The sequence below is a fragment of the Artibeus jamaicensis genome, unplaced genomic scaffold, assembly GCF_021234435.1.
Source record: "Artibeus jamaicensis isolate MK-2021 breed Jamaican fruit bat unplaced genomic scaffold, CSHL_Jam_final contig_384, whole genome shotgun sequence".
Lineage (NCBI taxonomy): Eukaryota > Metazoa > Chordata > Mammalia > Chiroptera > Phyllostomidae > Artibeus > Artibeus jamaicensis.
The window spans coordinates 1928871-1947440 of record NW_026521810.1 but is presented as its reverse complement, the minus strand read 5'-3'; the positions used below and the strand labels follow the sequence as shown (position 1 = coordinate 1947440).

The window sequence follows — 18570 nt, the reverse complement described above, 5'->3', positions numbered from 1 at the left end:
AGTAAAACTGTCATTGATGGCAGATGACATGATAGTGTACATAGAAATCCCTATGACTCCACCCAAAAACTACTCAACCTAACGTGAATTTGGCAAAGCATCCAGATACAAAGTTAATATTCAGAAATCAAAGGCATTTTTGTACACCAACAACAAAATATTAGAAAAAGAAATCGGGGGGGAAATTCCATTTTCTATAACAACACATAATGTACCTAGGAACAAACTTAACCAAGGAAGTAAAAAACCTATACTCAGAAAACTATACAACACTGAAGAAAGAAATTAGGAAAGACAAAAATAAATGGAAGCATATATCCTGTTCATGAATGAGAATAATTAAGATCATCGAAATGTCCATACTACCAAAAGCAATTTATAGGTTCAATGCAATACCTATTAAAGTACCAATGGCATATTTCACAGATAGAGAACATTTTGAAAATTTATATCAAACTATAAACAACCCTGAATAGCCATTGCAATTTTTTCAGTTATAAAACATATGTATTTAAACACTGATAGATAAATCCTATATTTTAATTCATGAAAATTCTCTTATGTTAATAAGAACATTGTCTCACTCTTTCCACTCTCCACATTATACTTTTTTTAAATTAATTTTATTTAGTTATTTTTCAAGTACAGTTTTTTTTTGTCTATTTCTCCCATCCCAGCCTCCCCTGCCCCTTGTTCCCCACCTCCCTTCCATTTCCACCCCCCTTACTTCTCGTCCCTGTGTCCTTCCTATTTGTTCCTCCAAATCCCTCCCCCTCTTTCCCCTTAACTTCTCTTCCCTCGCCCCTCTGGTCACTGTCCCCTTGTTCTCTATTTCAGTGTCTTTGTTTTTTTTTTTCTGCTTGTTATTTGTTTTGTTGTTTACCTTCCTGTTAAAGGTGAGATCATATGGTATTTGTCTTTCAGCACCTGGCCTATTTCACGCAGCATAATGCTTTCCAGTTTCATCCATGTTGTTACAAAAGGTAGTAGCTCCTTCTTTCTCTCTGCTGCATAGAATTCCATTGTGTATATATACCACAATTTTTTGATCCATTCATTTACTGATGAGCACCTAGGTTGCTTCCAACTCCTGGCTATTGTAAATTGTGCTGCTATGAACATTGTGGTGCATAGGTTCTTTGATATTGATGTTTTAGGATTCTTAGGATATAATCCTAGCAGTGGAATTGCTGGGTCAAAAGGCAGGTCGAGTTTTATTTTTCTGAGAAAATTCCATACTGTTTTCCATAATGGTTGTACCAGTCTACAATCCCACCAACAGTGAACTAAGGACCCCTTTTCCCCACACCCGCTCCAACATTTGTTGTTTGTTGCTTTGTTTATGATAGCCATCCTGACCGTTATGAAGTGGTATCTTATTGTGGTTTTAATTTGCATCTCTCTGATAGCTAAAAATATTGAGCATTTCTTCATGTGTCTCTGGATCTTCTGTAGGTCTTTCTTGGGGAAGTGTCTGTTCAAGTCCTTTTCCCATTTTTTAATTGGGTTGCTTGTCTTCTTAGAGTGGAGTCGTGTAAGTTCTTTGTATATTTTGGAGACTAAACCTTTGTCTGAGGTATCATTGGCAAATATGTTTTCCCATACTGTTGGTTGTCTTGCTAATTTAATACTGTTTTCTTTAGCCATGCAGAAGCTTTTTATTTTGATGAGATCGCATTTGTTTATTCTTTCCTTTATATTCCTTGCCTCTAGGGGACATATCAGTAAAAATGTTGCTGTATGAAATATCTGAGATTTCCCTGCCAATGTTCTCCTCTAGGACTTTAATGGTGTCACGGCTTATATTTAAGTCTTTTATCCATCTTGAATTTATTTTGGTGTATGGTGTAAGTTGGTGCTCAAGTTTCATTTTTTTGCAGGTAGCTGTCCAGTTCTCCCAGCACCATTTGTTGAAGAGGCTATCTTTACACCATTTTATGTTACCGCCCCCTTTGTCAAATATTAATTGACTGTAGAGAGTTGGGTTGATTTCTGGGCTCTCTGTTCTGTTCCATTGGTCTATGTGCCTGTTTTTATGCCAGTACCAGGCTGTTTTGATTCCAGTGGCCTTGTAATACAGTTTGATATCAGGTATTGTGATCCCTCCTACTTTGTTCTTCTTTCTCAAAAAAGCAGCTGCTATTCGGGCTCGTTTATGGTTCCATATAAATTTGCAAAGTGTTTGTTCTATGTCTGTGAAATATGCCATTGGTACTTTAATAGGTATTGCATTGAATCTGTATATTGCTTTGGGTAGTATGGACATTTTGATGATGTTAATTCTTCCAATCCATGAACAAGGTATATGTTTCCATTTGTTTGTGTCTTCCCTGATTTCTTTCTTCAGTGCTGTGTAGTTTTCTGCATACAGGTTTTTTACCTCCTTAGTTAGGTTTATTCCCAGATATTTTATTTTTCTTTTTGCTATATCGAATGGGATTTTTTCTTGATTACTTCTTCTGCTGATTCACTGTTGGTATACAAAAATGCCTTTGATTTCTGGATATTGACTTTGTAACCAGCTGTTCTGCCAAATTCATTAATTAGTTCGAGCAGTTTTTGGGTAGAAGCTATAGGATTTTCCATGTACACTATCATGTCATCTGCAAACAGTGACAGTTTAGCTTCCTCCTTTCCCATTTGGATGCCTTTTATTTCCTTTTCTTGCCTGATCGCTGTGGCTAGGACTTCTAATACTATATTGAACAGAAGTGAAAGTGGACAACCTTGTCTTGTTCCTGATCTTAGTGGAAAAGCTTTTAGTTTTTTCCCATTGAGTATGATATTGGCTGTAGGCCTCTCATATATGGCCTTTATTATTTTGAGGAATGCTCCCTGTATTCCCACTTTGCTGAGTGTTTTGTTCATAAATGGGTGTTGTAGCTTATTGAAAGCTTTTTCTGCATCTATTGATATGATCATGTGATTTTTGTCTTTGCTTTTGTTTATGTGATGTATTACATTTACTGATTTGTGAATATTGAACCATCCTTGCATCCCTGGGATGAATCTCACTTGGTCATGGTGTATGATCTTTTTGATATATTGTTGGATGCGATTTGCCAATATTTTGTTGAGGATTTTAGCATCTATGTTCATCAGCAATATTGGCCTGAAGTTTTCTTTCTTTGTTGTGTCTCTATCTGGTTTTGGAATTAAGATGATGCTGGCTTCATAAAAAGAATTTGGGAGTTTTCCATCCTCCTGTATTTTTTGGAATAGTCTGTGGAGAATAGGGGTTAGCTCTTCCTTAAATGCTTTGTAGAATTCTCCTGTGAACCCATCTGGTCCGGGGCTTTTGTGTGATGGGAGTTTTTTGATTACTGCTTCAATTTCTTTTGCTGTTATTGGTGTATTTAGATTTTCTGCATCTTTTTCACTGAGTTTTGGAAGATTGTATTTTTCTAGAAATGTGTCCATTTCCCCTAGGTTTTCAAATTTCTTGGCATACAGTTCTTCATAGTAATTTCTTACAGTCCCTTCTATTTCTGTGGTATCAGTTGTAATCTCTCCTTTTTCATTTCTGATTGTGTTTATTTGAGTCCTCTCTCTTCTTTTCTTGATGAGCCTACTTAAAGCCTTGTCTATTTTGTTTATCTTCTCAAAGAACCAACTCCTGGATTCATTGATCCTTAGAATTGTGCTTTTATTCTCTACATCATTTAGTTCTGCTCTGATCTTGGTTATCTCCTTCATTCTACTTGCTCTGCTCTGTCTTTGTTGTTGTTCCTCGAGTTCTTGCAGGCATAGGGTTAGGTTGTTTGTTTGAAATGTTTCTAACTTCTTTAGGTAGGCCTGTATTGCTATACACTTCCCTCTCAGGACTGCCTTCGCTGTGTCCCATAAGTTTTTGGTTGATGTGAGATCATTTTCATTTCTTTCCAGAAACATTTTGATTTCTTTCCTAATTTCATTCTTGACCCATTCGTTGTTTAATAGCATACCATTCAGTCTCCATGATTTTGGGTGCTTTGGGTTTTTTTCTTTGGGGTTGGTTTCCAATTTCAGTCCCTTGTGGTCAGAGAAGAAGCTTGGTATGATTTCGATTTTCTTGAATTTTTTGAGGCTTGTTTTGTGTCCTATCATGTGGTCTATCTTTGAAAATGTTCCATGTGCATTTGAAAAGAATGTGTATTTAGCTTCTTTGGGATGAAAGGCTCTATATATATATCAGTTAAGTCCATTTCATCTAGGGTGTTGTTTAATGCCACAATATCTTTGTTAATAATTTGTTTGGAGGATCTATCCATTTTTGATAGTGGGGTGTTAAAATCCCCTACTATAATTGTGTTGCTGTCAATATCTTTGTTGAATTCCTCTAAGATGTTCTTGATATATTTGGGTCCCCCTATGTTTGGTGCATATATGTTTACAATGTTAATGTCTTCTTGGTGGATTCTTCCCTTGAGTATAATGAAGTGACCTTCTGGGTCTCTCTTTATGGCCCTTTTTTTGAAGTCTATTTTGTCCGATATGAGATTTGCTACCCCGGCTTTTTTTTTCTTGTCCGTTTGCTTGGAAAACTTGTTTCCAGCCTTTCACTTTTAGTCTGTGATGGTGTTTTGTCCTGAGGTGGGTCTCTTGTAGGCAGCATATGTGTGGGTCATGCTTTCTTATCCATTGAGCTATTCTGTGTCTTTTGATTGGAGCATTTAATCCATTTACGTTTAAGGTTATTATTGATAGGTACTTATTCATTGCCATTTTTGTACCTGTGTTCCTCTCTGTCTCCCTCTTATCCTTTCTTCCCCTAAAGCAGTCCTTTTAGTATTTCTTGTAGAGCTGGTTTGGTGGAGGGGGAGTATTCTTTTAGGCTTCTTTTATCTTGGAAGCTCTTTATTTGGCCATCTATCTTTTTTGAGAGCCTTGCTGGTTAAAGTAGCCTTGGTTGTAGGCCTCTGGTTCTCATTACTTGGAATATTTCTTGCCATTCTCTTCTTGCTTGAAGTGTTTCCATTGAGAAGTCAGTAGCTAACCTTACTGGGGCTCCCTTGTATGTTACTTCTTTTTTCTCCCTTGCTGCCTTTAAGATTGTCTCTTTATCTTGGAGTTTTGCCATTTTGATGATGATGTGTCTTGAAGTGGGCCTCCTTGGGTTCCTCTTGATTGGGACTCTCTGTGATTCCTGGATTTGTGTGACTTTTTCTCTCATCAAATTAGGGAAATTTTCTCTCATTACTCGTTCAAATACATTTTATATCCCTTGTTCTTGTTCTTCTCCTTCTGGTATTCTATTATTTGGATATTATTATGTTTCATATTGTCTTGTATTTCTCTTAATCCTTCTTCATTCTTTCTGAGGCTCTTTTCATTTTCTGGCTTTTTCTGTGACATGCTCTCTCTACCTTGTCCTCCAACTTACTAATCCTATCCTCCGCTTCATCTATCCTACTTTTGAAACTTTCTACTGTGTTCCTCAATTCGGAAATTGTATTCTTCATTTCCTCTTGTCCCTTGCTGATAGTTTCCATTTACTTTTTCATGTTGCTGTAGTTTGCAGAGAGATCATTGTAGTTCCCCTGTAGTTTCTGGTAGTTCACTGTGAGCTCTTTGAACTTCGTAATAACCAGTGCTTTGAATTCACTATCTGATAGTTGATTAGCCTCTATTTCATCTAACATTCTTTCTGAAGTTTCTATTTTTTCCTTCATTTGGGGATTGTTTCTTTGTCTTCCCATTCTTTGAGACTTTTTTTGTTAGTCTCTGCTTCTAAAATTGATCTGTTCTGAAACCCTGGTTTTATGGCGTGAACTACTGTGGTATGATCCTTGTGAAGTTCAATGGTGCAGACTCCTTGAAGTTTCTTGATGTTCTCCATCTCTACCTTCTCTCACTCTGGTCCTCGTGCTGGTCCCTGCATTGGTCGCCTACCACTGCTGAATGCCCCAGCTCTAGTAGCCGCCTCCTCAAGTGCCCAGGCCCGTTACTACGGCAGCGGCACAGGGGCCAAGAATGTCCCGGCTCCCGTAGCTGGCTCCTCTGCTGCTCAGGGCCATCACAGGGGTTTGGAGTGTCACAGCTCCTGTACCTGACTCACTGGCGTCCAGTCCCATCTCTATGGCAGTGGCACAGGGGCTGGGAATGTCCCAGCTCCTGTAGCTGGCTCCCAGGCGCCCAGGCCCGTCTCTATGGTGGCGTCACAGGGGCCTTTGGTGTCCCAGCTCCTGCAACTGACTCTTTTGTTGCCCAGGCCAGTAGCTATGGCATTGGCACAGGAGCCGAGAATGTTCCAGCTCAGGTTCCTGACTCCTCTGGCGCCCAGGACCGTCACAGGGGCTTGGAGTGTCCAGCTCCCGTACCTGACTCCGCCATTGCAATTTTGAGAATGAAGAGCAAGTAGGAAGGACCACCATACCTGACTTTAAACTATATAACAAGGCCATGGTAATCAAAACAGTCTGGTACTGGCATAAAACAGACATATAGATCAATGGAACAGAATACAGGCCCAGAAATAAATTCAAGTCTCTGTGGTCAATTAATATTTGACAAAGGGGTAAGAAGCATAAAATAGAGTAAAAATAGCCTTTTCAACAAATGGTGTTGGAAGATCTGGACAGCTATATGCAAAAAATAATACTCAACCACCAACTTACAACATACACAAAAATAAACCTAACATGGATTAAAGACTTAAATATAACTCATGATACTATAAAATCCCTAGAGGAGAAATGGGCAGGAAAATCTCAGATATTCTATGCAGCATTTTTTTCACTGATATGTACCCTAGAATAAGGTACATAAATGAAAGAATAAGCAAGTAGGACCTCATCAAAATACAAAGCTTCTGCATGGCTAAGGAAAACATCAGCAAAATGAATAGGGAGCCAACCATATAGGAAAATATATTTGCCAGTGATATTTTGGACAAGAATTTTATTTCGAAAATGTATAAAGAAATCACACAACTCCATTCCAAGAAGACTAACAATCCAATTAAAAAGTGGGCAAAGGACCAGAACAGATAATTCCCCAAGAAGGACATACAGAGGGCTCACAGACTTATGAGACTATTCTTAACATCACTAGCCATCAGAGAGATGAAAAATTAAAACCACAATAAGATACAACTTCACAGTGGTCAGAATCGCCATCATAAATGAATCAACAAACAATAAATACTGGGGAGGTTGTGGAGAAAAGGGAACCCTAGTACACTGTTGGTGGGAATGCAATGTGGTGCAACCACTGTGGAAAACAGTATGGAATTCCCTCAAAATACTAAAGATGGAATTCCTTTGACCCAGCAATTCCACTGCTGGGGTTCTACACTAATTCAAAAGAGCCTACACACCCCAGTGTTCATAGCAGCACAATTCATGATACCCAAGTGCTGGAAGCAACCTAGATACCCATCAGTAAATTAGTGGATTAAAAAGCTGTGGTACATTTACCCAAGGAAATACTATGAAGGAGGAAGAAAGAAGGAGCTCCTGTCTTTCATGACAGCAAGGATAGAACTGGAGAGCATTATGCTAAGTGAAGTAAGTCAGGTGGTAAAAGATAAATACCATATGGTCTGACCTATAAGTGGAACCTAATCAACAAAACATCCAAGCAAGCAAAAAATAACCAGAAACATTGAAATAAAGAACAAACTGACAAAAACTGGAGGGGAGCAGGGAGGGAGATAAAGGGGAAAGAAGGGAAAGGGTTATCAAGAAACATGTATAAAGGACCCATGGACAAAACCAAAGAGGGGAAGATTGAGGGTAAAGTGGTGGTGGGAAAGTGGAGACAACTCTGTTTGAACAACAATAAAAATAAACTTTTAAAAAAGATGAACAAAGTAAGATAGAGATTTCAAAAAAAAATTTTGGTTTGGGTGTCCTGGAATTTACTTACTTTATTTTCTCAGGTAACTTTGGCTATGAAATTCAGTGCTGATCTTGAATGATTTTAGCAGTTTCTGCAGCTTTAGAATCATGAATTTCCAGGGATGAAGAAACCTAAAAATTGTGAGTCAAACATCCCCTCAAATCTTCAATCTTCTATGCCTATGTCAAATGTTCCCAATCATTACTTGCCCACATCCATTTCAGCTTTGGATGTGCTATAGAAAAAACAAGTCAGATGCTCTTCATTAACTAAGCTGAAGTCTGTCTCCCTCTATCTTCCATACATTAGTTCTCATTCCCCGGAGCCATACAAAATAACTTCCCTCAATATTGTATTGAATGTATTGAACTTAAATAAAATGAACAGGTAGAAACCATGCTTAACTTCATTCTGATCTTTGTCAGACTTGCATATTTTCACTGAAAACTGCTGCTAGATCTTATCTGTAGAAGTAGTAGAAGCCTTAACCCCTTTCTTATTAAAAGTTCAGAAAGAGCAGAGGATCCCATGTTACATTTAAACTCTGATTTTAGAACCTAGTAGAAAAACTCTCAATGTTAGTTACAGTAATAGTTTCTTGAGGTGTCAAATTATCCAGTCTCCAGTTATTATTCATAGTAATCTAGCTATTACAGTGAAGGCATTTTTTAGATATGACTAAAGTTCAGAATCAGTTACTTTAAGTAAGGGAGACTATTCTAGATACTTTGGGTGGGCTTGATTTGATCAGTTGAAAAGTCTAAAAAGTGGAGCTGAGGTCTCTACATGTGCACGGTGGCTGTAGCTCTTGCCTAATAGTCTCAGTCCACATTCTTAATTACTTAATCTCCAGATTGTCAACTTGCCTAGCCAGTTCCTTTAGTAGGTAAACCAATTTCTTGCAACAAAGCTATTAATATATATTTCCTACTGACTCTACTTTTTTTCTCAGAAATACTGACAGCTTAGACCAAAAGGGAGAGAGAGAAGGCATAATAAAATGAGGCTTTTAGATCCCCAAAATTCTATAAGCAAGAAAAAGCTGATCACACTAATGAACTTCAAACATGCCATCTTTCATGAAAAAGGAAGTATGGCTCAGAGCAGGGAGTTTAGAACCAAGAAGTTGGTGCAAAGGACCACAGAAGATTGTTCTTAGGTCTTGAAACCAAATAGTTTTCCTAGGTAAACTGAGAAATGTGTTTGGGATAGATGACTTCTTTTTTTCTTCCCTTTACCCTTCTCTCTTAAAAAAAGGTATCTATAGCTGTTATCTCATGACTGCCTACCAGTATATTTTGGTAAGTGATAACTTATTTCTTGAGTGTCACATGTTCAGAACTGGAGAGGATTTTTGTCTCAGAATGGATTATACCCAGGGCCTCATCCATACCTGATTTAGATCACTGAGATGGTAAGGTAATATTTGGACCTTTTGAACAGATATGACTTAGATGAGATTTTTGGTCTCTGAGTTGATACTATAATGAGTTGATACTATAATGAGTTGACACTTTTGGGATGTTGGGATAGAGTTAATGTATTTTAAATGTGGAACAGATATGTATCTTTGAGGGGTTGAGGGCAGACTGTGGTAGAGGCAGAATACTGGTCTACAAAGATGTCCATGTCCTAATCCCCAGAACCTGTAAACATGTTAATTTATATGCAAAGATGAGTTAAGATGGCCGATGGACTTAGGGTTTGCTAATCAGCTGACTTTCAGATACTTATCTTAAATTATCCACATGGGCCAAATATAATCATACAGGTCTTTAAAATGGAAAAGGAAGGCAGAAGAATCAGTATCAAAGTGATGCAGCTCAAGAAAGAAATGACCAGCCAGTGCTAACTATGTGGGTGAAAGGTGTCCTGGAGCCAAGGAATGCCAGAAGTTTCCAGAAACTGGAAGAGGCAAGGAAATAGATTCCTTCTTAAAACCTCCAGAAAGTAATACAGCCTTACAACATCTTAATTTTGGTCCAGAAAGACACATTTTGAAGTTCTGACTTCTAGAAATATAAGGTAATAACTTGATGTTTTTTTAAATCACTAAGTTTTCAGTAACTTCCTACAGCAGCCATAGGGAACTAATGCAGTATTCCTGGTGGAGCTGAAAAGAGGCTATGTCTAGGGATATAGCCTCATCAAAGCCTAAATGAGTCCCATAGGTGGCAAATGGGAAACTCTTTATTAATTTATTAATTATTAAAAAGAGATAACTTACGCGAATGTGAAGCTCTTCATTTATGGATTCTTTTTTATTGGTTTTTTTAACATCCAGGTACCTGACCAGAGGGCCAATTGTGATTCCCTAGATTATAAATAACAAAATAAAGGGCTTTGTTGTAGTTAAGATTGTCATTATAGAAAACAAATCTATTAACAAAATTATTAGAAATTTCCATTTTTATGTCTTTGTTTTGAACTAGCTTTTACTAGATAAATGCTTCAGTGTTTACTTCTTTTTACTTCTTTTAAATTCTGCAATAAAAATAGGCATTTTGTCTATATCTTAAAGCAATAGTTTCATTTCATCCCTTAAAATAACCCCTCATCAGTTTGTTAAAAGGTAGCTTGAGCTAAAATAAAAATCTGTGCTACTCAGTACTAACTAGAATCTTATTTTTAGCAATACACAGTAGTTTTAATTGACCTGTTACCCAGGAATATTTTGATTAATGTATTTTACTGATTAAAAGCCAGCATATTTTAGAGTTTGAAGGATGACCACAAACATGATCTGGGAATATTTGAGAATTTAGTTTGAGTATATTATATAATTCTTCAAAAAATAAATAAAAGATATAAAAATGGAAAATTATATCTGGAAATCAAATAAAGTATACTTTTTGTTATTATAGTAATTTAATTCATAATTTTAACTAATCTACTTCCAAATATGAAAGGAATCTACCAACCTGAATAAATACAGTAAAATATATAACTACTAGAGTAGCTGTGATAAACATTTTCTTCCTAGGAAAAAGAGACAGAGGAAGCAAAAATGCAAGTGAAAAACTTCCAGCTCCTCGAACGCCACTGTAGAAAACTATACACTGGTCCTTGATGGAGAAGGGGAAAGTCCGAAACTGGTTACTGACATAGAAGAGAGCAAACACACCTAGAAAGGGGGAAATATGTATTAGAGGAGAGGGTCATGAACTAGTAGAGATACAATGCTAATGAACCAGGTTGTACACCTGTGCCTTGAAAACTTGGCACTTGAATTTCATCACACCCATGATCTCCCATCCTTGACAGTAGTGCTTCAGAATGGTAGCTTTCTAGAGTCCTCTGTGTGCGTGTGTATTTAAAGTAATAAAATCTTGATACTTTTTGATATGAGAAATGGCATATATTTTCTAATTTTCTGATCTGCTTTTTAAAACACAGTAAAGCAACAATATTGCCTGAATAATAAAAACATTTTTATCACTCATGTTCTCATTCAGTAACCAAAGAAGGTGTGTAGTTTTCAACGTAAAAGGGGCCCTCTTGGGGACTGTGCTCTCTGCAGCATGAACAAATATGATGTGGTTGATCTGGTTCTTCTTGAGAGTCAATGCAAACAAAAAAGAATTTTGGCAAGAATTCAAGAGGAGGCCTTCTTGCTATCAGTAAGTGAAGAGTAAAGGGTGAGAGAGCTTGTTTAAAAGATGGAGATACACTCTTCTAACACTACTTATCCATCCCCAACTGGCTCACATGACTTACTACCATACTTCAGTGGTTCCTAGTGGGAAATGTCCCTTCACTAAAATCCTGGCCAAACAAGAGGTTTCACTGCAGAATAACAAATCTTTTGGCAGCATATGTGACTTCTAATGACACAGACTTCACAGAGAGCAGCCTTCAATTATAGGCATATTGATAGCACAAGACACAGTTATATTTAAATATTTTTAATTTTGTGTTGTTTGTCTTGGGTTCTCTATATACTTACTGTTCATGTGACCTGACCTCAGGCAAGGCTTTAAATTTTGTCATGCCTGACTCGTGTGGCTCAGTGGATTGAGTGCCGGCCTGCAAACCAAAGGGTTGCTGGTTCGGTTCCCAGTCAGGGCACATTCTTAGATTGCAGCCCAGGTTCCCAGCATGGGACATGTGAGAGACAACCACACACTGATGTTTCTCTTCTTCTCTTTCTCCCTCCCTTCCCCTCTTTCTAAAAATAAATAAATAAAATCCTTAAAAGTTTTTTGTCATGTATCCAAAGCCCTCATCCTCTTAATAGAAGTACTGATAGTATTTCCATTAGGAGGTTGGTATAAGGTTGACATTAATTTCATAACTATGAATAATTATAAAGTAGGCCCTTATATGTTACATGTGTTTATGAGTATGAACTATTACTAGCTATAATGAATCAGGCTAGAATGAGATTAGGTTGGGAGTGGGAGAGCTGGTTTCTGACACTGGGCTCTGTCACTGTGATGTGGTCCAGTCAGCCACGCTTGTGGTGACTGTTCCCTTAGGTGCCTCAGGTAGAAGATGATGAAGATAGTCTGGATGGTCACTAAGGCTCAACAGTGTGGAAGGAGACACAATATTAATTCTTTCCTAGATGGTATCTATTCTTGTTGGCTGGGCTGAAGCTCTGACATTAGCTTTACTCACTCTGGATTCCTACAGTGTTAGAACTGAAAAAAAATCTTTGAAATTTGTCCACACCCACCATTTTGTGTTGAGAGCAAGTATTTTGAGTAGTTAAATATCTGTCCAAGGTTGAATAGCTGGTTAGTAACAGTGCCAGGATTTGATGTGAGATTATAAATTTCTATCACAGTTTTCTTAAATCTTTTTTCCCCTTGAGACCCAAAAGTCATATTCAGAGTAAGTTTTATGAATATTTTAATATTTCTTATTCTTTCCTGGATCCTAAAACCCATCCTAAATTAATTTGAAATTGATATGCTCAGTAAGTTCTCTGCCATTTTTCCTAAATTCTCCTTGAATAATTGTCGTGCCAATATTGATCAAAGTCATTTAAAATGCTTCAAATATTAGTCAAATCATTTAAAAATATAAATGTTTATAGTAAAAAGGCAACATATATGTTATAGTTCAGTACTTAATGTTTTCTTCTAGCTCTAGAAACATAAAATAGGATAAATCATCAGGCATTAGTCAAGATATCTCAGTTTTTAAATTAGGCATATTTTATAGGGGTGATGCCAGTTACATTAGAGTCAGCTTTACTAATTAATGCTAAGCACTTCTTAAAAATAAAGATTCACCTTCTTGTCCTTGATTTCTATGCATCACATTCAACGCTCAACTGAAACCACCTATATTATTCAGGAAAATGTTTTCTAAAGTATTTGCCTTACATAGAGTACAATTTGTGACATCTCACTTTTCCTGTAACAAAAGTGTAAATGCCCACAGTTTATAATCTATATCTGACTTCAGGTGCAAAAGGGGACAAGATAGCACCAGAAGTGAAGAGCAAGGGAGAAATTCAGTTATATTTAAATGTGTAGATGTGAAAATTCTCTCTTCAATTAAAAAAAAATTACACTTTCTCAGGAATAGAACTTGATCAGCCACTAATGACTGTGAACTGACTGAAAGATTAAACAGAACATTCCTCTTCACTAGAAGGTGCCATACTCCCCTAACCAGTAAAACCAGTTATTATAACTTCACTGCTTATGCTTGTACACAGAAGAAAGGAGTAAAACAAAATTTAAAAATCAGTATGCAAGAACTCTTGGGGGCCCTGCTGTCCTTACTGATGGCTCTCCAGATCTGGCAAAAGGCCAGGGTGAAGCAGACAAAGGCCCAGTTCCACTCGTGATTCTTCCCAACAGTGGACACACCCATGAAGATGAAAATCAATGTCTCACTGACACTACTCAGCATCTTCATGAAATACTTGATAGTCGTGTAGGATGTCTGGGACACATTTTCTTCTACATACTTTTTCATCGTCACTGCACAGGCTGTGATTCTGCAAAAGAAGATGAGTCTCAGAGAGAAATGTATGATTTTGCTTCTCCCACAAAAGCCACCCTACTGGTGATGCCACAGGTATCAATCCCATTTTTATCCAGAGAGAACATCTCTACCACTCTCTTTGCTGCAGCTTTCCTACAGATTTTGTTTCTTCCTCTTCTCCCTCCCTAAGGGGTTTGTGCAAGATGAGTGAGCATGGTAGGAAAGTTGAGTATGATGGGGAAGGAGGGCACTAAGCCTTCCCACAAAACAGCAGGCAGTTCATGCACACATTGGTAGCTCAACTGCTTCTATCCTGCCCTCCCTCGTGAAGGGCTTTGTTGATCTCCTTCATCACTCTGCCTTTTAAACCAAAATAAATCCACTGTAGCACCTAGGATTAATTCAGCAAGATCCCTCATTTTCTTTGCCTCAGCAATATTTCTTGCAAGAATTTAGTAAGAAATTTTTCATTTAAAATATTTCCGGTCTAGACCTACTTAGGAAGTGGGTGGGTAGAGAAAGAACTTTGCCTTGTCTTAGTAGCTTTGATCATTTGTAAAGTGAAAAAAATAGTGTCTAGATTTTACATTATTATAATTAATTAAAACAGTTATCACTGTACAATAAAATTAACTATTTCTGCCTGAGTAGCTGAGTGTAAAAATAATGTCACAGAAAATAATATAACTTGATATAATGAGCCAAGTGAGAAGCCTCATTCCAAGACCCATACAAGAAAAAACATTGAAAATTATTTTAATTAAGAAAAAAAGAAACCTGGATTTCTAGTCTTAACCCATCTATATAGTTTCATTCTACCTGCAGGTGCTAAGCTGAGATGAGGTCTGAAGGAAACAGCAGAGGCAGACCTTCATGGCATGCTTCTTCTTAACTTCAAGATAATGAATTTTTCAAAGAAAGAAAAAATTACTGACATTAGACTTTAACCTTGAAGGCCCCTTAGATTTTCTCCACAGCAGCTTTTCTGGTCATTCTAAAATGATCTTATACTTGCTATGCTCTCCGTAGCAGAATCAGGAAAAGAGAACAAATACAAATGGTGGAAAGAGCATTTGTTTGGCAAAGGACCTGAATCAAATTTTACAAATGTTTAAAAAACAGGAATCCTCCAATACTTTTAAGAATTAGCATCAGTAGTCAAGATTTTTCCATATGCTGGTCCATAAGATGTGGTCCTAAATTCTCTTTTATTGCTATTAGTTGGTACTTGGTTTGTACTCACGCCAGAATGCCGGAGAGATAGAGAGTCTCAGCAGCTAAATAAGACAAATAGCTGAACATAAAGATGATGAGTGGTTCGATTGCAGAGATATTCTGAGTGAAACGTGTGATAAATGCAGAAACGAATCCAAAAATAATGCCAAAAAATACTCCCCCAACCCCCACAATAATGAATCGGGCACATCCAGCCAAAATGTCAACAGTCTCTATGTTTTCAAACTTATGCATCTTTGTGAAGGAAAGTAATATATTGTATAGGACCTGGACAAAAAAAAAACAGAAACATGAATTAGAAATGAAAAATACTTTATACACAGATTCTTAACTTTGCATCTACTTAAGTAATATACAATAAATGACATTATAATTAAAATTAACACAGCTGCCTAATTTTTCAACTAATTTAAATTTATTAAGTTTTTCCAAATAAGTATCATGTTCACAGCTTTCAATCACTGAGCACCTACTATTTGCTCATCTCTTGCTAAAGTCTCTGTGTCATTATTAACTTATTTCCTCTCAGCCCCATATAAACCATTCAATATGGACTTTATAATAATGAAATTCCTATAAGCATTTTTCCTTTAATGTGACCTCCATTCTAAGCTCTCTCAGCAGTGGGACATTGTAGGAGAAAGAGTTTTCCTGAAACTTTGTCATGGCCTGGGAGGTGTCAGACATGTGGAAGTGAGGACTTCCTGCAGATCTTTCCAGGACCATAGGCCCTAAACATTGTCTCTCTGCAACTGTCCATCTTTAGCCTGGTGATACATGGGGGGAATAAACCCCAGCATGGCCCAAGTGCAAAATGCCTATACTCCAGGGGTCCACCTGAACAGCCCTCCCTCTATAAGCTCCCACTTTGCAAACTGCTCCCCTTTGCCAACTCCTGAGACCAGGATCCCACTGCCCCTCTGGTGCCACACTGACTGCTCCCTGCTTGCCTGATGGAGGGTGGTCTGTTGTTTGTCCAGTAACTGCAAAACAGCTCCTGTACAGTAGCCATCCATACGTTCTCCAGTGAGATCTAAACCCCTTCTAAGTTAGTCCTTTCTGTAGGCCATCCCTCAGCCCTAGGTTACCATAGAGAGTTCCTTATATCTTATAGCTATGTCTTTATTATAGTTAATATTTTTTAAATTTTCATTGAATTTATTGGTGTGGCATTGGTTAATAAAGTTATATAGTTTTAAAGTGTACCAATTCCATAATACATCCTTCGTATATTATATTGTGTTCACCACCCAAAGTCAAGTCTCTTTCCATTACCATTTATCCCCTTTTTACCCTCTTCTACCTTTGTCCACCACCACCCTCTTCCTTTCCCTCTGTTAATCACCATACTGTTGTCTGTGTCTATGAGGGTTTTTGGTTTTTCTTTTCATATCCTTTCACTTTTTTCACCCAGATTCTGAACCTTCCTCACTTCTCACAGCTGTCAGTCTGTCCTCTGTATCTGTGAGTCTCATTCTATTTTGTTTACTAGTTTATTTTGTTCATTATATTCCACATGTGCTGGTGGGGTCCAATCAGGAAAAAGGAACCACCATTTAACCTACTTGTGGTTTCTCTTTCCTGACTGGCCCCTGATGGCTGTACTTTCCATATACATCTTCTTACTGACTACCCCCACCAACAAAAAAAACTGTAGCCCGTGTGATGCACACTTCTAATGTTCCTCCTATTTCTCTACTTATTTCGACATTTCTATGAACTTGCAGTGATCTGTTTAGTACTAATTTGTGTCCTTTGGCAAGCTCAGAACTTAAATTGAACTTCTGCAAAGTAGCAGGTAACGAGACACATTAAAGAGGTACAGTGAGATCTCTGCAGAAAATGAAGACCTTTGAGAATAATAGTCCTTAAAGAGTCCTGGGAAGTCAAACACATTTAGCCTTTGTTTCCTATGTTAAGAGAAATGAAAAAAATCAGATGAACAGAAGCTGAAACTCAAAGAAATGGGGTCAATAATTTTTCTGTTTATCTATCAGCCATCTTTTATAAAACTGGTATACCACTAGTCTCTTATTTAAGTAAAATGAAGCCATGTTTTAAGAAAAATCTTGGCTACATAATAGAAAATTGTGATTTCTGGATTCAAAATTAATCCAAAAGAAACGTAGTGGCTGTATCCCAAGTCAATGAGCTTTTTTAGTCCAATTTCACCTTTGACTTTACCTCAGAGCAACACATTCATGGGTCTCAGAAGCCCTGGGGTTGCACCTTTGCAGTTGTGCTCACATTCCAATGATTTTAGCCAAGATGAGGAGCCAGACACTTCTGCAAGAGCCTGAAAAGGCAGGTCTGAATGCATTCAGGTGGGACCCTGGAGTTTATTTGACTCTCAAACTCAGAGAAAACTGAGGGAACTCCATTGAGACTCAGAGATTTTCATGTTGTTTCCACAAACAAAATCTCTTTGCGCAGCTCTCCAGATTATAAGTAGTTATCCAGTCTGCTCTAAGGGCCTGGGAAAGTCATTCAGGAAAGTCCTGATGCTAGGTGCCAAGGTGCCCTGCCTGGAAGATGCCATAGCAGTTTAAGAAGCTCAAACAGTTTATCTAATTTAAAATACCACATTTATAGGCACAATTCATATTGACTACATAGAAAACAATTCTTATCTTTTAAATTACCAAGCTGTGGATGTCATTATAGTTGTAAAAGATTTTCTTTGGACTTATTTTAAATCACAATAATGTGCATGTATTTTTGATGCTACATCTCAAGTCCACAGTACTAATGGAAACCAACTTAAATTTCACCTGTTCAAAGTGGAGGTGCGATATTATGATATAAGGTGTATGTGTGTGTGTGTGTGTGTGTGTGTGTGTGTGTGTGTAAATATATATACGAGGTAGAGAAAAGTAAGTACAACTGTAAACCTACCTTTGCCACACCTGTCTATATTTTTTGTCTTTGTTTCCCAACACAGATAGAAGAGCAGTTCACTTCTTATTACTGGCTTTTTTGAAAGGATTCAAATCAGGAACATCCTGATAAGCACAGGGCAAGGTATGGGGGGAAGGGGCACAGAGCTTCTGTGCCCTCTCCAGTCCCACCACCCTCCCAGCATCCTTCCAGCGCCTTAAAAACCTTGTGATGGGGTGAAAGGAGCATCTTTTGTTATTCATAATGAACACTTTTAACCCATACTTCTGTTTATGCTAATGAGGGGACTGGCTGGACCAAGATAGCTTCAGGATGGGAACTAATTGCCAGAGGGACCAATTACATTATTAGAAAGTTGTAACTTTTAATCCCATCTTAACCTGCTCCTCCCCTGACTTCCAGGGAGAAGAAATAAGGTGAAGATTGAGTTCAATAACCAATGGCCAATAATTTAATCAATTATGCCTATGTAATAAATTTTCTATAAAAACCCCCAAAGACTGATTTCAGAAAACTTCCAGGTTCGTGCTGGGAGGGTGGTGTGACTGGAGAGGGCACAGAAGCTCTGTGCCCCTTCCCCCCATACCTTGCCCTGTGTATCTCAGGCTGTTCCTGAGTTGAATCCTTTATAAGAAACAGTAATAAGAAGCGAACTGTATTTCTGAGTTCTGT

At 37.6% G+C, this 18570-nt stretch overlaps 1 protein-coding gene across 1 annotated transcript in view; it reads right to left on the bottom strand.

Annotated features, from left to right (window-relative positions):
- SLC9A4 (solute carrier family 9 member A4) overlaps positions 1 to 18570 on the bottom strand; it is a 78094-nt gene that overhangs the window by 34799 nt on the left and 24725 nt on the right. Inside the window, exons 3-6 of the mRNA XM_037143393.2 lie at positions 15008 to 15267; positions 13560 to 13777; positions 10743 to 10945; positions 10049 to 10135 (exon numbers count right to left, since the gene is read on the bottom strand). Coding sequence (XP_036999288.2) covers positions 10049 to 10135; positions 10743 to 10945; positions 13560 to 13777; positions 15008 to 15267 — 768 coding nt within the window. The remainder of the gene's footprint in view (positions 1 to 10048; positions 10136 to 10742; positions 10946 to 13559; positions 13778 to 15007; positions 15268 to 18570) is intronic.